This window comes from Oncorhynchus tshawytscha, linkage group LG13, assembly GCF_018296145.1.
Source record: "Oncorhynchus tshawytscha isolate Ot180627B linkage group LG13, Otsh_v2.0, whole genome shotgun sequence".
Taxonomy (NCBI): Eukaryota; Metazoa; Chordata; class Actinopteri; order Salmoniformes; family Salmonidae; genus Oncorhynchus; species Oncorhynchus tshawytscha.
In genome coordinates, this window is record NC_056441.1 from 64,009,565 (window position 1) to 64,034,427 (window position 24,863).

Consider the following 24,863-nt stretch of genomic DNA (forward strand, 5'->3'; position numbering starts at 1 on the left):
CTTGCATTAAAAAAAACATATGTAAACACATATAACCTTATGTATATAGGCTAGGGATCACTTACAAAATACCTTAGCACACGAAAAGGGAAGCATTTTGCTTGGTTCTAGGCCACCCGGTGAGTAGACTCCAAAATAAGTACGCTCTGAGAGGGACATCAACTCACTCACTTTGAAATCCATCTCATCTGTAAAGTCTCTCCACAGGCTTAGTACAGTAAGGCACATCCCACACACTTTAAAATCTCTCACCTCAAATGAAAAAGTCATGATTTATTTTCGTCCTTTGAGGGCTAGTGGGCTAAAGTATTTTCCACTGCAGAGGGCTAGTGGGCTAAAGTATTTTCCACTGCAGAGGCCTAGTGGGCTAAAGTATTTTCCACTGCAGAGGGCTAGTGGGCTAAAGTATTTTCCACTGCAGAGGCCTAGTGGGCTAAAGTATTTTCCACTGCAGAGGCCTAGTGGGCTCCAAAGTATTTTCCACTGCAGAGGCCTAGTGGGCTAAAGTATTTTCCACTGCAGAGGCCTAGTGGGCTAAAGTATTTTCCACTGCAGAGGGCTAGTGGGCTAAAGTATTTTCCACTGCACTGCTAAAGTATTTTCCACTGCAGAGGGCTAGTGGGCTAAAGTATTTTCCACTGCAGAGGCCTAGTGGGCTAAAGTATTTTCCACTGCAGAGTGGGCTAAAGTATTTTCCACTGCAGAGGCCTAAAGTATTTTCCACTGCAGGGCTAGTAAAGTATTTTCCACTGCAGAGGCCTAGTGGGCTAAAGTATTTTCCACTGCAGAGTGGGCTAAAGTGCAGGGCTAGTGGGCTAAAGTATTTTCCACTGCAGAGGGCTAGTGGGCTAAAGTATTTTCCACTGCAGAGGGCTAGTGGGCTAAAGTATTTTCCACTGCAGAGGGCTAGTGGGCTAAAGTATTTTCCACTGCAGAGGGCTAGTGGGCTAAAGTATTTTCCACTGCAGAGGCTAGTGGGCTAAAGTATTTTCCACTGCAGAGGGCTAAAGTATTTTCCACTGCAGAGGGCTAGTGGGCTAAAGTATTTTCCACTGCAGAGGGCTAGTGGGCTAAAGTATTTTCCACTGCAGAGGCCTAGTGGGCTAAAGTATTTTCCACTGCAGAGGGCTAGTGGGCTAAAGTATTTTCCACTGCAGAGGGCTAGTGGGTATTTTCCACTGCAAAGTATTTTCCACTGCAGAGGGCTAGTGGGCTAAAGTATTTTCCACTGCAGAGGGCTAGTGGGCTAAAGTATTTTCCACTGCAGAGGGCTAGTGGGCTAAAGTATTTTCCACTAGTGGGCAGATTTTCCACTGCAGGGCTAGTGGGCTAAAGTATTTTTTTCCACTGCAGAGGGCTAGTGGGCTAAAGTATTTTCCACTGCAGAGGGCTAGTGGGCTAAAGTATTTTCCACTGCAGAGGGGGCTAGTGGGCTAAAGTATTTTCCACTGCAGACTGCAGGGGTATTTTCCACTAGTGGGCTAAAAAGTATTTTCCACTGCAGAGGGCTAGTGGGCTAAAGTATTTTCCACTGCAGAGGCCTAGTGGGCTAAAGTATTTTCCACTGCAGAGGGCTAGTGGGCTAAAGTATTTTCCACTGCAGAGGGCTAGTGGGCTAAAGTATTTTCCACTGCAGAGTATTTTCCACTGCAGGGCTAGTGGGCTAAAGTATTTTCCACTGCAGAGGGCTAGTGGGCTAAAGTATTTTCCACTGCAGAGGGCTAGTGGGCTAAAGTATTTTCCACTGCAGAGGGCTAGTGGGCTAAAGTATTTTCCACTGCAGAGGGCTAGTGGGCTAAAGTATTTTCCACTGCAGAGGGCTAGTGGGCTAAAGTATTTTCCACTGCAGAGGGCTAGTGGGCTAAAGTATTTTCCACTGCAGAGGCTAGTGGGCTAAAGTATTTTCCACTGCAGGGCTGGGCTAAAGTATTTTCCACTGCAGAGGGCTAGTGGGCTAAAGTATTTTCCACTGCAGAGGGCTAGTGGGCTAAAGTATTTTCCACTGCAGAGGGCTAGTGGGCTAAAGTATTTTCCACTGCAGAGGGCTAGTGGGCTAAAGTATTTTCCACTGCAGAGGGCTAGTGGGCTAAAGTATTTTCCACTGCAGAGTATTTTCCACTGCAGAGGGCTAGTGGGCTATTTTCCACTGCAGAGGGCTAGTGGGCTAAAGTATTTTCCACTGCAGAGGGCTAGTGGGTGGGCTAAAGTATTTTCCACTGTATTTTCCACTGCAGAGGCCTAGTGGGCTAAAGTATTTTCCACTGCAGAGGGCTAGTGGGCTAAAGTATTTTCCACTGCAGAGGGCTAGTGGGCTGCTAAAGTATTTTCCACTGCAGAGGGCTAGTGGGCTAAAGTATTTTCCACTGCAGAGGCCTAGTGGGCTAAAGTATTTTCCACTGCAGAGGGCTAGTGGGCTAAAGTATTTTCCACTGCAGAGGGCTAGTAGGCTGAAGTACTTGTGGAATCGGTATGGATTCCGTTGTCTTTCGTCTATGGAGCTATTGTTGCAGGGGCTCTCTCTGCCTACTTGCAAAAAGTCTCCTACAACATTATCATGTATAAATAACTCAACAATTTGAAAAATGCATCATATCCTATAAGAGTGGGTTTTCCCTCCCTCTCTCGCGCTGCTGGAGGAATCTCAATGCTGCTGACCTCAGTCTGAATTCTCAGGCTTTAACTCTATTAATAGTTTAAAGTCCAGACATTATAGTTTGAGCAAGTCTCTCTCCCAGTCCCAAGCAGACCTGGCACGATGGGCCAAGCCAGTCCCGGCCCAAGTAGAGCAGGCAGACGGAAGCAGAAAATCCATCTTGCTAATTCACTCCAAATCTGCCTCACTGTCACACTTATACAGCTGCCGTTTAAAGCCAAAGTGTCATGGTCAAGGAGGGCAGAGAGGGAGGGAGAAGTGCAGAGCAGAGGGCTTTGTGCCTCACATCAAAGGCAAAATAACTTAACACTGCCAAAGGATATTCTGGGAATATCCATAGAAGAATAGCTAGTGGGTAGCTCCAAGTGAAACAGAAGAAACTGTTAAATCAGTTCAACTTAGCCAAAGATGTTAAATTCAGTCAAAGACATTCAACTTGGCATAGCAAGATGTCCCAAAACAACCTGGGGCCATATTCACAGTCAGGGATGTTTTTGGAACAGAAAAACTTCCCAAACTGTTATTAACGCATAAATCTCCCTCGTTTTATTGTGACAGAATAAATATTTAACTGCTTCTTGGTATCACACAGGAATCTTGGTCATGTATGAGTATGAGGTTTGCTTTGTTTGTGTAATGTGTGGTTGACATCCACCGTCTGTCTTATGATGTGATGTTATGCAATGCCAGTCTCTCTCTCTCCAGGCCAACTCATGCTACAACTATTCAGAGAGAGAACAATGTCACAAGACAAAGCAATAGTTGCAATTTTACAACTATCATTTTACATTAGCATCCAGAGCTGTGTCTTACTATGTTATAAAGAATGCCCAATTGACCAAACCCAACGGTCATTCCTAACCCACAATCAGTAACCTCTATTGTCCCCTGTGGTCATGGGACAAAACACACGCACAAAAAAAATAATCAGTGCACAGTAAACTTCTATAGACCCTCCTCCTCAGTCACAGACTGTCTAACTTACTCTGTTCATAACTTATACATGGGTTTCATTCTCTACTCAACACTAACTGGTCACATTCCATGGTTAAATAGATATCGTAGATGGCCCGGGCGGCACAAGGGGGCAGTCTTCCGTTGTCGTGACAGCAGTGGAACAGAACAGGTGGAGAGAAGTCTGACTGTGGAGAGGAAGAGAGTTGTACTGCAGTAAGATGCTTAAGGGAATTATATTTACTTCTCTGCTCATGGAAAGCTTTAATCCTGTTTCCATGATAGAGGAACAGTAGAGGGCATTCCAGAACACTTGAAATACCAGAGTTTCTTGAAATATAGTAACTGAAGGACGTGTGATGTTATGGTTCTGGATGGCCAGATAGCTAGCAACAATGACAAGAAACTGCCATGTGGTGAATTGTAAGTGGCTCGATTCAGCTCGTTCGATCATGTTCTTGATAAAAGTCATATTTTGAGGTGTTTTTGACTGATGTCATGTCCATGCTAATATGGCTACAATTTGCTAGCTAGTTAACTAACCAAAAACTGTAAAGATGAGTTTGAAAGAAGTGCTCACTGTACAACTTTGTTTTTAATAAACATTGGAAACAAAATATTACATGTTGTCAACAATTTAAGCCAACCTAGTCTGTTTTGCCCCATAGTTGCGTACGCATTGGTTTTGTTGATAAACAACCAACTCGTCTATAGGCTAACAAGTTGTACAGCGTTCTTCAGACCAGGTTTAAAATCAAACCAGTTTGATCAATCATATTCTATCAAGCTGTTCGTCAAACACTTACCACCATTTGCACTTTCCTAAGACATTCCCTTTGAAACTGACTTGGGAGGACATTGAATTGGACAGAGACCAGAGAACAGCATAGGTAAGTGAACGCCAGGACCTTTTCTTTGGTAAACAGACAGGGCTCCGCTGCTCTACTCTCTTGATAACTTCATTAAAGGGTTGCCCAGGGCAAGGCCTGACCCTAGACCTAGCAGTCGTTCTCCTCCCTGGATGTTTTCCCAGCTCCCCTTAAATGACCAGAGTCTAAAAGGAGATGGAAGAGGTTTTACTGGTAGAAATGAGGAAGTCATTAGTTGAATATGGTCTTTAGTAGCCATTTAAAAATGTAAACCCCGGAATGGGCATCCATGGTGTCCTCGCTGTACCCTTCAAAGAACCAACATCATCTCACATGAATTTGCGTGCCTGCACACACACAAGTCTGATAACCGACGTGTGTCTGTAATTAGCTACAGTATACCTCACAGAGCATAAGTAAATGGAGCAACCAAGGACATAAATGAGCTGTTACGTGTGTGTGTGTGTGTGTGTGTGTGTGTGTATGGACCATGAAAGAGAGCTGGAATCTGGGAGTGATATAGAATGTGGTCAGGGTTGTACTACCAGATAACAGGGAGGTCAAGATGCCATAGACATCTCAGGGTGTGTATGTGTAAAATAATCTATTCCATTTCACACAGGACAAAAAGATTGAGAGGTGGAAATGAAATGAAGAGGGGAGGGAGGAGGACAGGTAAAGAGGAGGACAGGGTTTGGAATGTTGTGTTCCTGGGAGGTAACAGGAGCAACATGTCTCCTCCTCTTTCATATCTCAATAAGATGTTGAGTGTTGTTGTTCTGCGCCACAGTCCCAACACACACACACACACACACACACTACGCCCCTGGCTCCATCACACACACAGTCAGTAGGAAAAGCATGTGGGTGAATCCAAAGTCTCTTTGCAGGGCAGGCTAAAGTCTCAAAGTCTCTTTACAGGGCAGGCTAAAGTCTCAAAGTCTCTTTGCAGGGCAGGCTAAAGTCTCAAAGTCTCTTTGCAGGGCAGGCTAAAGTCTCAAAGTCTCTTTGCAGGGCAGGCTAAAGTCTCAAAGTCTCTTTGCAGGGCAGGCTAAAGTCTCAAAGTCTCTTTGCAGGGCAGGCTAAAGTCTCAAAGTCTCTTTGCAGGGCAGGCTAAAGTCTCAAAGTCTCTTTGCAGGGCAGGCTAAAGTCTCAAAGTCTCTTTGCAGGGCAGGCTAAAGTCTCAAAGTCTCTTTGCAGGGCAGGCTAAAGTCTCAAAGTCTCTTTGGATTCATATGTTCAAATCAGACACTGGGACTGACACAGGACAGGTAAAACAACTAATGTGGTCCTCACTCACATAATGCTAACATCTCATACTTGTCAGCACAGAGCTTCAGACAGGGATGGTGCTATGAAAGATGATACATACAGTATTGTTATTACAGATGAATAGAACAGCAGCCAGAAGGAGCAGATCAAATTCCTATTGATAGTCTTTATTTCAACAGAACTCTACTATCATACACACACAGCTCAAAACTGTCTGTGGCAGGGCATCTGTCCAAGTGAGTAATATAGACAATTACAGTAATGTCAACTATTATGAAAAACCAACTGTTAAATGACAGAAGGACATAGCTGGGATTAGGCTGGCCAATTTATGACAAAGTAACCCTGCAGTAGCCTGCACCTGCATGGAACACTACATATGTTGTAAATATTAACAAATGATGGCTAGATGGCTTTGTGTTTGTAGTTTGGTTTCGGATGTCAGAATGTGTGTGTATATAGGTTTCAGAAGGGAAGTGTAAGGTTCAGTATTACAAACCCACAGTCAGTCTCGTACACAGAGACAAACCTACAGTAGTACAGGCAGGGATACAGTACTGAGACAAACCTACAGTAGTACAGGAAGGGATACAGTACTGAGACAAACCTACAGTAGTACAGTACTGAGACAAACCTACAGTAGTACAGGAAGGGATACAGTACTGAGACAAACCTACAGTAATACAGTACTGAGACAAACCTACAGTAGTACAGGAAGGGATACAGTACTGAGACAAACCTACAGTAGTACAGTACTGAGACAAACCTACAGTAATACAGGCAGGGATACAGTACTGAGACAAACCTACAGTAATACAGGCAGGGATACAGTACTGAGACAAACCTACAGTAATACAGTACTGAGACAAACCTACAGTAATACAGGAAGGGATACAGTACTGAGACAAACCTACAGTAATACAGGCAGGGATACAGTACTGAGACAAACCTACAGTAATACAGTACTGAGACAAACCTACAGTAATACAGGCAGGGATACAGTACTGAGACAAACCTACAGTAATACAGGAAGGTATACAGTACTGAGACAAACCTACAGTAATACAGGAAGGTATACAGTACTGAGACAAACCTACAGTAATACAGGAAGGGATACAGTACTGAGACAAACCTACAGTAATACAGTACTGAGACAAACCTACAGTAATACAGGAAGGGATACAGTACTGAGACAAACCTACAGTAATACAGGAAGGGATACAGTACTGAGACAAACCTACAGTAATACAGGCAGGGATACAGTACTGAGACAAACCTACAGTAATACAGGCAGGGATACAGTACTGAGACAAACCTACAGTAATACAGGCAGGGATACAGTACTGAGACAAACCTACAGTAATACAGGAAGGGATACAGTACTGAGACAAACCTACAGTAATACAGGCAGGGATACAGTACTGAGACAAACCTACAGTAATACAGGAAGGGATACAGTACTGAGACAAACCTACAGTAATACAGGCAGGGATACAGTACTGAGACAAACCTACAGTAATACAGTACTGAGACAAACCTACAGTAATACAGGAAGGTATACAGTACTGAGACAAACCTACAGTAATACAGGAAGGGATACAGTACTGAGACAAACCTACAGTAATACAGGCAGGGATACAGTACTGAGACAAACCTACAGTAATACAGGAAGGGATACAGTACTGAGACAAACCTACAGTAATACAGGAAGGGATACAGTACTGAGACAAACCTACAGTAATACAGGAAGGGATACAGTACTGAGACAAACCTACAGTAATACAGGAAGGTATACAGTACTGAGACAAACCTACAGTAATACAGTACTGAGACAAACCTACAGTAATACAGGCAGGGATACAGTACTGAGACAAACCTACAGTAATACAGGCATGGATACAGTACTGAGACAAACCTACAGTAATACAGGCAGGGATACAGTACTGAGACAAACCTACAGTAATACAGGAAGGGATACAGTACTGAGACAAACCTACAGTAATACAGTACTGAGACAAACCTACAGTAATACAGGAAGGGATACAGTACTGAGACAAACCTACAGTAGTCCTACAGGAAGAGATAGACTGTTGGAGAGTCATGGACTAGATGTAAGCAGTGTGTGAGATCTATCGCATGTATAATGGGATAGTTTTGAGCCGTGTGTTTGAGGGAGTGAGTGGGATGGAGTGGTGTGTGTGTGTGTGGGACGAAGGGTGTGTGTGTGTGATTGAGTGTGTGTGTGTGGGACGGAGGGTGTGTGTGTGTGTGTGATTGAGGGTATGTGTGTGTGGGACGGAGGGTGGGTGTGTGTTCAGAGAGATGCTGGGGTCTCCTGCTTATTTTGGCTGTGTCTAAATGACAGGGTGGGACAGGGAGGGTAGTGTGGTGACTTGAAGGAAATGAAGTATCAAAAGGGCAGCTGTTCAAAGCCCAGGAAATAGGGAACAACACGGATCACACGCACACACCTCACTGACCGACCGTCTGGCTTCTAATACTGCTACCGCTGCGGCCCCGCTACACATCACTGGGCTGAGACTCCACGGGAGTTCTGTGGCTGGCCTGTGAATCAGTCTAGCCTCCAATACCTGTCATCACATTGAAAACAACATGTTATCTATGTGACTATTGACATGCATCCTAAGTGTAGTAGCTCCACCAATTTCTACCACATCACATCATTCCCATACACCACTTTCCCTCTCACCCCTACCTCCCTCCTGTCATTTAATAAAGATATGCTCTGCTTTGACACCACATTCAAAAAAGCAAGTTCTGCAGGCTATAGTTTTGTGTTATGTTGATTATTGTCCAGTCGTGTGGTCCAGTGCTTCAAGGAAAGACCTAGTTAAGCTGCAGCTGGCCCAGAACAGAGCAGCATGTCCTGCTCTTCATTGTAATCAGAGGGCTGATATAAATACTATGCTGCCAGTCTCTCTTGGCTAAGAGTTGAGGAGTGACTGACAGAAATCAGAAACATTAATGAATTGAAAATCCCAAATTGTTTGCACAGTCACTTACACACAGCTCTGACACACACACACACACACACTTCACCCCCCCAGACATGCCACCAGGGGTCTTTTTTTTTCTCTCTCCCCCAAATCCAGAACAATTTCAAGAAAGCGTACAGTATTATATAGAGCCCTTGTTGCACTCCATTCCATCTCATATTGCTCAAACAAACAGCAAACCTGATTTAAAAAACCCCCAGATAAAGCAACACCTCACGGCACAACCCCTCTCCACTATTTGACCTAGATAGTTTGTGTGTATGCATTGATATGTAGGCTACGTGTGCCTTTTATTTATTTTTTCTGTCCTTGTCTATTAATGTTCTGTATTTTGTCATGTTTCTGTGGACCCCAGGAAGAGTAGCTGCTGCTTTTGCAATAGCTAATGGGGATCCTAATAAAACACCAACAAATTCCATCCGTCAACATGTCACAGCAAGCTAATGCATTCCATGGTACAGTTACTACATCAAGCCTCTAAATCCTCACCATGCAGGAGCAGCCCTCTTGTCTCTCGGTCTGTCTCCGATGGATGGCATGACTATTGAGTAACTAGTGGTTTGGTCCAGTCTAGACACACTGGATGCCAGTGGCTGAGTTGGCGTGGTCCCTTGTCTGTCTCTCCTCTGCTCATCTGCCCTTTACTCTTTGTCTCCTTGTCTATCTACTCTTCTCCTCTCCTATTGCCTTCTCATTTATCATTCCCTCCACTCTTCCCCTCGTTTATTATCCTCTTCTCATCTACCCTTCTTCTCCTCTTGGCTCGCCTGGTATTTCCTCATGCTGACCTGGTGCATCTTGGGGGCATCTGGAAGAGTTCAGGGGCACAGCTGCACCTGGGTAGCATTAAGCCTCGACCGTCACCTCGTCTCGCACGCCCTCGGCTGAAGCAGAGACGCCACACTTGGGCTTGTTGTTTTGAGGTTTATTCCCGAGAGGCTGAGACCAAAGAAAAATTCTCAGAGGTCATTGTCACACCATTGAGTGATCTTTGTGGAGCAATGAAACGTGAGAACATTGTTTGGCTCATGAACAACCAGAGAAAGATGTCAGTAACGGTTCTACACCAACTGCTAAATCTTCACAAGTCTTATTAGCTAATACAGGATCTCAGACAACCAGGTGTAGTTACCATACTGCAGATCAGATATACCACTGCCTCAGTCTGACAGGGAGTGACTCAGTCAGTCTGCTCTGCTTCATTTAGTTGGAATGATAAAATGTCTGGATGTTAGAATGCAGAGAGCAGCATTGTAGTTAGTGTTCCATCACACAGCAGACTGACAGGATCGGGTGTCTGTGTCAGAGCCTCAAATTCAGCACAAACACACCAGTCAATCAATCCTCACATCTAGCTCTCTCTGTGATACACAGCCTAGATGGGAATTCAGTCTACAGTAGATAGAAGTCAGCAGAACTCAGCGATAGCATATAGGCAGGGAGTTTGTCAGAGAGTATGAGAGCCCAGAGCATGCATGCAAACGATTAGGGATCAGTGTCTGTCTGTTGGTTTGCAGTAAGCATTACATTACAGTTGCTGGGATTGAAAAGGATTCCCCCATATCTAGAAGTTACTGGGAATTTAGCATCTGTTGTGTGCGAAAAGGCAGCAACTACTAAACAATTCTAACACTCTAGAGAAGAGAATTCAGCTCAACACAGAATAGATGACGATTCACATGCAGACCTGGCATGCTCTTTTTCTGCACCTCCAAATGCAATCACGGTGTCAGAAAACCACCCAACATACTGTATGTCAACAGGGATCATCTCTAGGATGGACAGCAGACAGGTTTTAAGGCTCGTCCTTAAAAAAAAGGAAAGAAGTTGACCACTAGTCACATTTAAACTGTAGAGGATTTACAGGACCTTTTAATCCTATCTGACCCCATTCAACATCCACCCTTCCCCCATCCTCTTCCCCCAGGAGCCTCATCCTTTCTAAGGTAGTTGGAGCAGGATGGTGGCTTCTCTGGTCCAAGCCTGGTGGTGCCCCCCCCCTCACCCTGGCCAGCTGGGTGACTGCTGGGACCCCAGTAGGGGCCATGGGAATCAATCTGGGGTATATTTATAGCCAGGCCACTCTCTGTTGGGGGGACAGAGGGGAGAGAGAGGCTTGGCAGGGCCCATTTCTTTGGAGGTTCCGAGGAATGTCACCTTCTGACCGACTGAAAGCCTGGGGAATGGAGGCTTAAGGAGGACCAGAGGTTGGCCACCAACTGACATGGAACATCTGTGGAGCTGGATGGGGACCGAGCCCTGAGTCTGCTGAACTAACAGGACCTAGTCGGGACAGGAAGTAGTGACTGATCACAGGACGTGAAGTTATAGAGTATTGAGCCTTCGTCTGACTTTACATCCGTCTTGACTTGGAATTTCAAATCTGTAGCGTACCACTTCCATATGGAAACAAATGAGGAACATTTATAAAGACAATGTTTATTGTCCATCAGGAGGATATTATTTTAGGTGCTACACACAGCAACATATCCACGACAACAAAACATCCTTCAAGCTGTTGGAAGGTAAAGGGTTAAGTGCTCTAGCATCAAAACAACCTGAGGTGGTTATTAGTGTCAACCCTCATTACCCAGCATCCCCTGGGGTGGATTTATGGGGGTGGGGGGCAGAGAGAGAGGGAGGAAGAAAGTGTGTGTTGGGGGGGGGTGAAGAAAGAGAGAGAAAAGAGAAAAGGCAGGAGGGGCAAACAGATAGATGTAGATCTGCACTTACTAAGTGTAGTGCTTTCTCGTAATGGATGAGAATGAACAGCCCATCCTGACTTAAGCAGGGACAGAACACCAGTTACATAGAACCACAGCCACTCTGCTAGATGGAGGCTAGAGGGGCGGACAGGAGACAAGGAATAGTGACGCCCGTGTAATGTATTGTAGTAGATCGTTGTAAGTTCTACACTGACACATTCTTAACTCGTGAGATGAGAGAGGCAGATAACTTCAACTGAGCACCCATTCAGACTCCCGGAGAGCTGATTGTAAGTTCTTCACAGACACTCATTCTTAACTTAGTTTCACTCTGCTCTTGACTTCCGACAGCCTTGGGTGTCGCAGTGGGGTGTTGCGTGTCTTGCAGCTCCCTAACTCAATTGTGTCCCTCCCCTCTTGTCAAACTGAGAGCCTGAGGGTGGTCTGTCACAAAATGCCACCGTCACAGCTAGAGACTTGTTGTCCGAATCGCAATGTCACAATCACACACCACATTTCCCCAGCTGAGAGAATAATTAATCCCAAGCACTTCCCCACTGAGCTTAATACACAATGACAACTCTGGTTGCAGTGACACAGTACACCCCCCACTTAGCTAATAACCCAAAGTTTGGTGATATGATGAAGAATGGCTCCATTACTTGGCATGGGTCCTCAGATAAAGGGAAAGCTAGAATAATGTACTGTATTGGATGATATAATTCCATCCATGCAGTGAATCAACTGTACTGTATATAATCTATTATTCTATAACTTTGGATATGAGCATGAATCAATTACACTATAGTTGTTGAAGCTTGATCTAGATCACAAAGTACTTTTGAGTAGTTGAAAAGCATCAAAAGCAAATCATGATATCAAAACCAACCCGTACCACCCATCCCTAGCCAGGCCTGCTTGGTGGCGACACCCCACACATCTATTTTTACAGGCGTTGTCATTGTGTTAACTGGCTTCACTGGCTTACCACGGTCAATCATGCGAGGGATGGACAGGGTGGGGCTACACACACACTTGACGTCCGGAGGATACCCATTGGCACGCATGTAGGCACACACGGGGAATGAAAACACCCAGCTTCCATCCACTGAAGTAGCTACGTACTAGCTGCTAGTTAATAGGCTAATAAAGTCTAATGATAGCCTCGTCCTTCCACCATGGCCACAGTGAAGGCGAGGGACATGGGCCGAATGCTGGGTTGGCTAAAAGCCACAGACAGAGACAGAGACAGAGAGAGCGAAACCCTGGTTTCCTCGTTGACAGTGAAGAGATCTGCGATTACAGTTGCTGTGCTTCCCTGCCCAGAACTGGCACTGTCCAGGGACAGTGATGACATCATCACTCAGAGAGTGTGTGTGTGTGTGTGTGTGTGTGTGTGTGTGTGTGTGTGTGTGTGTGTGTGTGTGTCTTTTTCAGACTAGAGAGAGAGGAAACCACAGCCACCCTCTTTCCCACCACATCCCAGAGTCCGGCATGTGCTGGGCTGAAGCCAGGGATGGTCACAGTGGAAGAGGATAGGCTACACAGAGCTGAGGTTTGCACTTTATGCTTTGTGGTCAAACCATCGGTGACGTTTAATGAACAGGGAAGACATTCATGGATCTGAAGACCTCATTGATCTTCTCTCATATCCACGAGGGGTTGTTACATAAACCTAAACCCCAGTAGATCCAGTGGCTCTCTAGCCTCTAGCCTCATGACTCGATCACATGGCTCTGTACCCTCTTTGTAGCTCATGACGGGATCCCGTAGAGAACTGAAAATTCCTCTCTGGGCGTTCCCTCTTGGTGCTGCAGCAGTTAGTCGCTTTGTGTCCCAGGGGTAAGGAATGCTGCTTAGAGGAAGGAACAGCTCTGTCACACACCCATACGGATCCACTCCCCTCCTCAGCTACCCGCTACTCTTCTTTCCCTGTCCTCCTCCCTCCTCAGAGATGTTTGTCTGCTGTGTTTGGAGACAAACCTCCCCCTCGGTGGGATGTAGACAACACTGGGATGTGTGTTTGTGTGACAGGGCTCCATCACTCACTGGGTGCCCTCATGGGAAGCTACTGACAGTGGAATTGTAGGAGTGGAAGTTGGCACCGCCAACACACACGCACACACACAAACACACACATATGGGGTCAAAAACAGACCTGTCGCTCCTTCAGCGAGACGTCTCAGCTGTCACTTTGCGTTGGACATGAAACTAGTCAAACTGGGTTCAACAGCAGACCACACCCACTTCCACACAGCAGTACACATGTTACCCTGTCAGGTATGTGGCGGCCAACACAAATCCTCACAGCAAACATTCATTACCCAACTCAACACCTTTCACTACAACAAAAATAACCTTTTCACAAAGAAAGAAAAATATTGTCTTCTTACCTCATCATCTGTCCAGAGGAAGATCGGATCGGATGGCAGAGCAGGAGATGGTTCCAGATTACACACACAGGTTGAAGGAGGTCGATTGGATACAGGAAAAGGAAATACATGATTTACAACACTACAAATTAAAACCATCTGAAATTCCATCAAATCCTGAGATGTCCAAAACATATTACAGCATAACACAATTCTATAAATATTTTATTATCTAAACACTTCATTTCACACCTGTGAGAATGGGCCTTTAAGGGCCTTTAAGCGAGTGAGAAATGTGTTAGCGGTGGTCCGGGATGAACAGATGGATGTTAATCTCAATCGGTGTTTGATCTGGCTCATGTATTATGCAATCTGGTTAGGTTCAGATTGTGGTGTTGGCTTGGCTGGGAAGTACAGGAGATGAATACCAGGTTATTTCACTGAGATGTTATCATAATACCGATCTACCTCCTAGCCTGGTTTGTTCTTGGATAGCCAGACCCAGGGAGACAAGACGAAAGCATCTTTATCATCGCTATCAAGGTCGCTGACACTGAATGTCTGACTAACCAGCTGTTGATGCCTATTAAAAGACCCCCTGGCTGTTAAAACACTGCAATGTGTGTGTGTGTGTGTGTGTGTGTGTGTGTGAGTGAGAGAGAGAGAACACAAGGGAGTGCCAGAAAACAAGTATGTGTTTGTGTGGGTTTGCGTGTGTGTGAAAGAGTGTTTGTGGATCTAGGAGAGTGATTGCGTGCTTGAATAGATCAAATGTGTGTTAGAGAGGGAGAGAAAAGTATACACATACTTCAGTGTGTACTAGAGACTGTGCGTGCGCTTGTACACAGTGCATGCTTACTGCTTATACTATACACAGCATACTACGTCAAAAGGGGCAGTGGCTTGACTTAAACCCACAAGTCCTACCTAGGCCTTCTCAGGAGATGTGGCAGACTGAAAGCAAGGCACTGACAGAAAGGAACATACAGCACACGGGTGATCTAGAGCATCAACGTCACCAGTGTGCTGGAGATTTTCTATTCAGTACAGTTTTCCCTCCATACAGTAATACTTTTTCAAAGAAAAGCAAGGCAGGGACAGGGCTGCTAGGATTACAGAGAGGCTACAGAGCAGAGGGGACATGTGGAGCTGGTATAAGGAGATTATAGACTCACACCACCACCATGTATGTATGCTATGATCACTTCAGACACAGCCGTTCCTAATCCACACTCACTTAATTATCCCCACAGCCGACCAAAGGGCTGCACGTTTTCATTCTTTTTAAAAGAAGTTACAGTAAAAACCCATTTTAGGTCAAAGACCCTCTGCAATGCCCGGCCAAGTGACTTCCGTAAGTTGCGTCCATCTACCCTTTCACCGATTGAAATGCATTACTTGAAAATCGGAGGCAATTGGCAAGGCATGTCACAAAATGTCTTCAAGACAGTAGACAAGTATATAAGATGGGGAAGCCTATTCAGACCACATTACTTTTCCCACCTTTTATTATGTACCAGCCTTATTCTAAAATGGATATTAAAAAAATATCAAATCTCAATCTAAAACACACTACCATATTGACAAAGTGAAAAAAAAAAACAGGCTTAGAAATTTTTGCAAATGTATTTATAAAATAAAATAAAAGTTAAAAAAAAAAAAAAAAAAAAAAAAAACTTTTTCCATTAGTATTAGTATGAGAAACTAAATTGAGCTCAGGTACATCCTGTTTCCATTGATCATCCTTGAGATGTTTCTACAACTTGATTGGAGTCCACCTGTGATAAATTCAATTGTCTGGACATGATTTGGAAAGGCGCACACATGTCTATATAAAAGGTCCCACAGTTGACAGTGCATGTCAGAGCAAAGATCAAGTCATGAGGTTGAACGAATTGTCCGTAGAGCTCCAAGACAGGATTGTGTCAAGGCACAGATCTGGGGAAGGGTACCAAAACATGTCTGCAGCATTGAAGGTCCCCAAGAACACACTGGCCTCCATCATTCTTAAATGGAAGAAGTTTGGAACCACCAAGACTCCTCCTAGAGCTGGTCACCCGGCCAAACTGAGCAATTGGGGGAGAAGGGCCTTGTTCAGGGAGGTGACCAAGAACCTGATGGTCAGTCTGACAGAGCTCCAGAATTCTTATGTGGAGATGGGAGAACATTCCAGAAGGACAACCATATCTGCAGCACTCTACCAATCAGGCCTTTATGGTAGAGTGGCCAGATGGAAGCCACTCCTCAGTAAAAGGCACATGACAGCCCACTTGGAGTTTGCCAAAAGGCACCTAAAGGACTCTGACATCCAAGATTCTCTGGTCTGATGAAACCAAGATTGAATTATTGGCCTGAATGCCAAACGTCACATATGGAGGAAACCTGGCACCATCACTATGGTGAAGCATGGTGGTGGCAGCATCATGTGTTGGTGATGTTTTTCAGCAGCAGGGACTGGGAGACTAGTCAGGATTGAGGCAAAGATGAACCGAGCAAAGTACAGAAAGATCCTTGATGAAAACCTGCTCCAGAGCGCTCAGAACATCAGACTGGGGTGAAGACAACGTAGTAGTGGCTTCGGGACAAGTCTCAATGTCCTTGAGTGGCCCAGCCAGATCCTGGACTTAAACCCGATCTAACATCTCTGGAGAGACCTGAAAATAACTGTGCAGCGACGCTCCCCATCCAACCAGCCAGAGCTTGAGAGGATCTGCAGAGAAGAAATGGGAGAAATTCCCCAAATACAGGTGTGCCAAGCTTGTAGTGTCATACCCAAGAAGACTTGAGGCTGTAGTCGCTGCCAAAGGTGCTTGAACAATTTACTGAGTAAACCATCTGAATACTGAAGTAAATGAATACTTAAGTAAATGTAATATTTCCGTTTTTTTTTAAATATTTTTTAAACCTGTTTTTGCTTTGTCATTATAGATTATTGTGTGTAAATTGATGAGGGAAAAAACACAATTTATATTCATTTTAGAATAAGGCTGTAATGTAACAAAATGTGGAAAAAGTCAAGGGGTCTGAATACTTTCAGAATGCACTGTGTGTGTGTAATATATAATATTAGTACCAGTCAAAAGATTGGACACACCTACTCATTCAAGGGTTTTTCTTTAATTTGACTATTTTCTACATTGCAGATAATAGTGAAGACATCAAAACTATGAAATAACACATATGGAATCATGTTGTAACCAATAAAGTGTTCAACAAATCAAAATATATTTCATAGCCACCCTTTGACTTGATGACAGTTTTGCACACTCATGGCATTCTCTCACCCAGCTTCATGAGGTAGTCACCTGGAATGCATTTCAATTAACAGGTGTGCCTTGTTAATGCGTTTGAGCCAATCAGTTGTTGTGACAAGGTAGGGGTTATATACAGAAGATAGCCCTATTTGGTAAAAGACCAAGTCCATATTATGGCAAGAACAGCTTAAATAGGCAAAGATGAATGACAGTCCTTCAATACTTTAAGACATGAAGGTTAGTCAATACGGAAAATTTCAAGAACTTTGAAAGTTTCTTCAAGTGCAGTCACAAAAACCATCAATAGCTATGAGGAAACAGGCTCATGAGGATCGCCATAAGTAAAGAAGACCCAGAGTTACCTCTGCTGCAGAGAATAAGTTCATTAAAGTTACCAGCCTCTGAAATTGCAGCCCAAATAAATGCTTCAGAGTTCAAGTAACAGACACATCTCAACATCAACTGTTCAGAGGAGTCAGGCCTTCATGGTCAAATTGCTGCAAAGAAACCACTACTAAAGGACACCAATAATAAGAAGACTTGCTTAGGCCAAGAAACACAAGCAAAGTATATTAGACTGGTGGAAATCTGTCCTTTGGTCTGATGAGTCCAAATTAGATTTTTGGTTCCAACCGCCGTATCTTTGTGAGACGCAGAGTAGGTGAACTGAGGATCTCTGCATGTGTGGTTCCCACCGTGAAGCATGGAGGAGTTGTGATGATGCTTTGCTGGTGACACTGTCTGTGATTTATTTAGAATTCAAGGCACACTTAACCAGCATGGCTACCACAGCATTCTGCAGCGATAACCCATCCCATCTGGTTTGTGCTTAGTGGGACTATAATTCGTTTTTCAACAGGACAATGACCCAACACACCTCCAGGCTGTGTAAGGGCTATTTGACCAAGAAGGAGCATGATGGAGTGCTGCATCAGATGACCTGGTATCCACAATCACCCGACCTCAACCCAATTGAGATGGTTTTGGATGAGTTGTACCGCAAAGAGAGGGAAAAGCAGCCAACAAGTTCTCAGCATATGTGGGAAATTCTTCAAGACTGTTGGAAAAGCATTCCAGGTGGAACTGGTTGAGGAAATGCCAAGAGTGAGCAAAATTGTAATCAAGAAAAAGGGTGGCTACTTTGAAGAATCTAAAATGTATTTTGATTTGTTTAACACTTTATTGGTTACTACATGATTTCATGTGTTACTTCATAGTTTATGTCTTTACTATTATTCAACAATTTACAAAATAGTAAGAATTAAGAAAAACCCTTGAATGAGTAGGTGTGTCCAAACTTGACAGGTACTGTATATAGCTATTTTGTTATAACAATGGCTGTACTGATAATATAATGGCTGGCCTTCTTGATTTCAGTGTGGGTTTTGTGATGATCTACATGGAGTGCCTCTCTAGCCATGATGCTTTTAGTGAAGCCACAGTGGTCTTGGATGGCTGCATCTCTCCAACAAGCTCTCACTGAGGAATGTCCACCGCTAGCCACTATGACTGGGCCTGGGTTCAAATGGTATTTGTTTAATTACAAATGCCTTTAGCCACGCTTGATTGAGCTTGCTTGGTTCAGTGGTCAATGGGAGTCACAAAATTGCCAAATCCTGCCCATATGGCACTTCAGACAGGGTCAATCAAACTCTCAAAGTGTTTGTAAGGTTTGAAATACTATTTGAACCCAAGTCTCTGCTCATCAGTCTCCTCTGTCTCTACCACTACTGGCTGTTTTCCCAGCTGGACTACAGAGGAGAGCCGCTTCCTCTACTTTAACATCCTACTGTAAAGTAGTAGTGTTCCTTCCCATTGTTTTGGGTATCACAGGTTCGGTTGGTCTGAGATTTGTACTTGTTTAAGAAAGACGCCTTTTTTCATTTGTTAAATCAGTTCAAATGGGTTAATTACACCGGCCTAGATTCCAATTTGAGCTGCTATAAACAGGGACAGTCGACAGCTTAAAATGGTAGGAGGAAGACGACCAAATTAAAACTTTGCTCAGTCTCAGAAAGTAATAGAATTTAGTGAGGATCGTCGAGTTCACAGAAACCTACAACCTGTATTTGGAAAAGGGACAATGGACACTAAGAAAAAGCCACTGTTTCAGTCTACTTATACCATATAAAAAGGAATACACTACCGTCAGCGGACTGTGCCGGCTGCTATAAAGTACATCCATATGAGCCAACAGCATGGAGCCCTCCCTCACAAATCAACACACTGATCTGATGTCAGACTTGAGTGTGTCTCTCGCTTTCAAGGGTGGGACTCAGAGTACAGGCTGTTTTTGCTGGTGTAGATCAGGCTCTGTATATCCCCCTTTCTCTCTGTTACCTATTTCTTTGAAGGCAACAGTCTGGACTAACCAGATGTTTATCCGTGGTGGCATCATTGGGGCACAGAGTTAAAAATGAAAATAATTAGTTGGGCACAAGTACACACAATCAGCGTGGAATTGTGAATGGTTCATTCACTCCATGGCTTCTGTTGTATGCAAAAGAAAAAAAAAGTCAGGTCATCGTGGTCAGGCCATCATCATTGGATAAGGCCTCGTCAGACGGCAAGCTACCTGTCACTCAGCAGTAAAAACAATGCTCATCTTGATACATAGATTATCAGTGTAGACACAGATGAGCCAGTTTCTCAGAGTGTGGCTGGAGAATAAAGCACTTTTATGCAATTGGAGGAAATATATTCTCCAAATGTCAGTCAGTGGAAGTGGTCATATAGGTTTGGTCAAACAGCACCATTCCTGTGATGGGCCTGGACTGGAGGCATGTTGTTTTGTCATTGCTATGGACTGGAGGCATGTTGTTTTGTCATTGCTATGACAGAGTTGTGATTATATAAACAGGGTTCATGTAAAGGGTAAATGGAGTCTCAGGTATATATGAGCACTAGCTAGTCCCTGTCAGCCGACCTCATCCTGAGTGAACTATACATGTGCATAGCCTATGAGGTCATTTACATAACAACATAAATACACACAACAGAAGTAAACTTTTGAGTATGAGTATCATACTTGAGTATCACATCATTTGATGGATGAGTTAACCAATAATGTAATCAATATGGTGATTAGACAAGCAAATTATATATCCACCACCTCTTGTGGACTGCATAGCCCATCACTTGGATGTATGGCTCTTTCATCTACTTTCCTGCCTTAAAGGGTAAAACTCAGCCCAAAAGGACAGCATGGGCCAGAAGTCTGAGCCAAAAGTCTGGTTTATGACCTCTGTTTTAAGTAAATATGCAACGACTCGGGGAGCAGGTTTTCGCGGGAGTTTGACTAGGGCAAAAAAACTCTATTGTCAAACTGACAGGACACTTTAAAAAAAGATGAGCAAATTATCTTTAGAGCAAAATTATCTAACGTCCACAATATAGACATATCCATTTGGGTTGCACACTGTAGCTGTTTTGGTTACTTTCTCGTCTCCCTGAAACTTCAGCTGACACAGTTTAATCAATTGAGGACACCACTTTAACAAGCAATACTCGTGCGACCAGCAATATGTGCCCCAGCCTAGATAAATACGAGCCCAAAACAAACCAATACGGGAGTGAGAGCGGACGAGATGCTGCAGGGCGCTGAACCCCCTACGATGCAAACCAACGGACACATTTGGAATTGTTTTCCCGAGGTTCTCCTCCGATCACACTTGCATAGGATACTTATTGGCACATTCCTAGAGAGACTAGATTGACTACTCACCGTGGTTGAACATTGTTGTCCTAAACCGGTTGTTGGAAGACGAATTTTCCATTTTGCAATTGCCGTATGAATGAATGCTATGCCAACACTCTTCAAGCCTCCGTTTGGGGGTTACGTGGTGTATTCCGTGTGTTTATTGTGCAGGACAATGATGATTCTGAGAGGCTTGCGACCAACCTACCCTATATTAAATGTTACTCTTCGTCTTCCACTGCTGTTCCTTGCACCGATGCCTATTCTAAAGTGCAGAAACACTAAATGGCAGCTTCAGATTTTAACAGCGCACTGTTCAGTAGCAGTACTGCCCAGCCAGACTCACCGTGACGTCAAGCGGCACAGCCTGCAAAACCATAGGAATGAAAACAATCGCACATGGATGCGCAGGATGGATATGGTCACGTGTGCCTGAGAAATGTACCCTTCCCTCCGCAGGGAGGAAGGTTGCATTGTCCAGTTTGCATTCATTACATAAGAGAGTGTACATGTAGGTTAGGCTATATTGGGGCGGTAGGTAGCCTAGTGGTTAGTGTTGGGCCAGTAACCGACATATTTCTGCATCAAATCCCCGACCCGACAAGGTTCAAATCTATCGTTTTGCCCCTAAACAAGGCAGTTAACCCACTGTAGGCCGTCATTGTAAATAATAATACATTTGTTCTTAATCAACTGATTTGCCTAGTTAAATACAATAAAAACTAGCCCGACTGTTCGATTCACACTAACTTATTCCATGCTCGGTCGTTCGCTACGTACGAAACCAACGTCCGTGAGCGTGGCATAGTGTTTGTCCGGAGTCTGGGTAGCCAGTGTGGCACAATTAATGTCTTATTTTGGATAGTATAATAATGTATTATAATGACTGCTTCTTTATAACAAAATGTTCAATAATGGATATGAAATACTTAATTATCAATCACAGCTGCTCACCAGGAACACGATTACTGTAGCTGAATAAGATGTCTTCGAGCAGAACTAGAACAAAAGCATACACACTCAGTGGCTTTCCAGGAGACATGGCCATCTCTACTGTGTAGGAAAATAGAACCTGTTGGTAGAAGAGAAATGCTTTTTTCAGCTATTCAGGTCATTTGAAATGAGTTCATTCTTGAGCGCAAAAGCAAATTGTATTAATTACATTAAGTCATACAGTAGCCTACTTCACTTCAGTGAGAAAGTGAAAGTATGGCACTGAGGGGGGGGATGTCTGATCATCATCATCTGGGGTTGATGGGATGAAAGGTGGGTCCTGTCCTCCATTGCATACACAATCTCCTCCTCCAGTAGTACTTTTTTTGTATAGTAGTCATATCAAATGTAAAGGACATAATAAATCAATAAATCACACACTGATCAATCTCATTAAAGGAGCAAAACGTTTATTCCAGCTGTGATGAAACACAGTGGTCTCCTAGGGTTGTCAATGTTCACGTTCAGGAGTAAAGTGCAGAAAGGTTCACAGCTTGTGTTGTTTTTCTTTTTTAAATAAGAGGAAAATAAAATGAACCATAATCCCTAAGATATCAAAAATGGAGAAATATGGAAAATATAAATATGATATACAACAAGAGGAACATTTCATAATAAAACAAAATATCAGCAAGGATGTTAAATCCATTCATTATCATCAGGTTTGAATTTTACACAAAAAAATCAGTTCAAACAAACGCATTTCGAGTCGAGTCGTTGGCAAGGCTAGCTTTAAAACAAAGGCACAGCATATTGTTCAGCGGTAAGGATACTTTGCAAAGAAGTGCTGCTGACACATTCTCATCCATACACATGCTTGACAATGTGGCTTTGACATACATTGTGATACATATTTACAAACATGGCAAAGTCCCATACATACTTCAATTGAATTCCCATACATGCCCATTGATAAACACATTAGCAGAAGATGTGCATAAGAGAGATATTTTCTGTACTGATTTATACATTGACAGGTAGGTAGAGGACTGCATGCTCATTGGAGGCTTATTGTACTACTGTGATTTTGGTGATTGAATAGGCCAGTAAGCATACCCTTTTCACACAACTGAGCCGATTCCATGACAAGGCAAACATATGTGTACTACTCTGCCCTTGTTTCACATCCAGCCTAGTTTCTGGAATCGTTTTGGAAAGGAAGATATCTAGCCAGCTCAATACTGTTCGGGTTGGCACAATAATGTGAAAAAGGCACCGTACAAGTGCTCTCTTTTGATGACAGACTAACAGTGGTTTAACTCTCTCTGGACATCACCGTAAGGTGAAACAGTCAAGAAGACACAGAACTTCATTCACAAAGGATCGGTCTATAGGCAGCAGACAGACCATGGTTATTTCATCCTCTCTGTAGCAAACTAGAAGAATTTGAAATAACTAGGCTGAATAGTTTAGACAATTAGAAGGTAGGGCTGGGAGGTATCTCTTTTGAACCACTCAATGTTGCATGTACCATGTTTTTAAAGTTGAGGATATGTCTGAAATGAGAACCAAGTTAGACACAGACATGCTGTGACAGAGTTATCTAATAATAAATACCTGCAGGCATCAGAATGGCCACCTAACTCTGGTTTGCTACAAAGAAGGAAGAATTTCCCAGGACACGTTTACAATTTAATTGAAAGGCTCCATCAGTGACTTGCATTCATATTATCAACTGTCATTTTAGTTCTTTATCACAAGTAACCCAAAATTGAAAGTGCAATTCAAAGTACTCAAATCTATACAAAAAGATTTCAGTCATTATATATAAAAAGAGATGCTGTGTTTTAAAAAAAATGTATTTTGTCATTTTTCCTGTCTCTGTTTGTACACTCTTTCCTTTCTCTGTTTGTACACTCTTTCCTGTCTCTGTCTGTACACTCTTTCCTGTCTCTGTCTGTACACTCTTTCCTGTCTCTGTTTGTACACTCTTTCCTGTCTCTGTCTGTACACTCTTTCCTGTCTCTGTCTGTACACTCTTTCCTTTCTCTGTTTGTACACTCTTTCCTTTCTCTGTTTGTACACTCTTTCCTTTCTCTGTTTGTACACTCTTTCCTTTCTCTGTCTGTACACTCTTTCCTGTCTCTGTCTGTACACTCTTTCCTTTCTCTGTCTGTACACTCTTTCCTTTCTCTGTTTGTACACTCTTTCCTGTCTCTGTCTGTACACTCTTTCCTGTCTCTGTCTGTACACTCTTTCCTGTCTCTGTTTGTACACTCTTTCCTGTCTCTGTCTGTACACTCTTTCCTGTCTCTGTCTGTACACTCTTTCCTGTCTCTGTCTGTACACTCTTTCCTTTCTCTGTTTGTACACTCTTTCCTTTCTCTGTTTGTACACTCTTTCCTGTCTCTGTTTGTACACTCTTTCCTTTTCTGTCTGTACACTCTTTCCTGTCTGTCTGTACACTCTTTCCTTTCTGTTTGTACACTCTTTCCTTTCTCTGTTTGTACACTCTTTCCTTTCTCTGTCTGTACACTCTTTCCTGTCTCTGTCTGTACACTCTTTCCTGTCTCTGTTTGTACACTCTTTCCTTTCTCTGTTTGTACACTCTTTCCTGTCTCTGTCTGTACACTCTTTCCTGTCTCTGTCTGTACACTCTTTCCTGTCTCTGTTTGTACACTCTTTCCTGTCTCTGTCTGTACACTCTTTCCTGTCTCTGTCTGTACACTCTTTCCTGTCTCTGTCTGTACACTCTTTCCTGTCTCTGTCTGTACACTCTTTCCTGTCTCTGTTCCTTTCTTTCCTGTCTCTGTCTGTACACTCTTTCCTTTCTCTGTCTGTACACTCTTTCCTGTCTCTGTCTGTACACTCTTTCCTGTCTCTGTCTGTACACTCTTTCCTGTCTCTGTCTGTACACTCTTTCCTGACTCTGTCTTCTCTTTCCTTTCTCTGTCTGTACACTCTTTCCTGTCTCTGTCTGTACACTCTTTCCTTTCTCTGTCTGTACACTCTTTCCTGTCTCTGTCTGTACACTCTTTCCTGTCTCTGTCTGTACACTCTTTCCTGTCTCTGTCTGTACACTCTTTCCTGACTCTCTGTCTGTACACTCTTTCCTGTCTCTGTCTGTACACTCTTTC

At 43.6% G+C, this 24,863-nt stretch overlaps 1 protein-coding gene across 3 annotated transcripts in view; it reads right to left on the reverse strand.

The window, feature by feature from the left end:
• The window catches only part of LOC112239969 (septin-4), an 83,387-nt gene extending 62,238 nt beyond the window's left edge, over window positions 1-21,149 (reverse strand). The window contains exons 1-3 of one of the 3 annotated variants that reach the window (XM_042296151.1): window positions 20,821-21,149; window positions 13,864-13,871; window positions 8,220-8,339 (exon numbers count right to left, since the gene is read on the reverse strand). In XM_042296151.1, the coding sequence (XP_042152085.1) occupies window positions 8,220-8,339; window positions 13,864-13,871; window positions 20,821-20,872 (180 nt within the window). In that variant the 5' untranslated portion in view covers window positions 20,873-21,149. The remainder of the gene's footprint in view (window positions 1-8,219; window positions 8,340-13,863; window positions 13,872-20,820) is intronic. The other 2 variants (XM_042296153.1, XM_042296155.1) reach the window with 2 other exon arrangements.
• Between the last annotated feature and the right edge of the window lie 3,714 nt (window positions 21,150-24,863).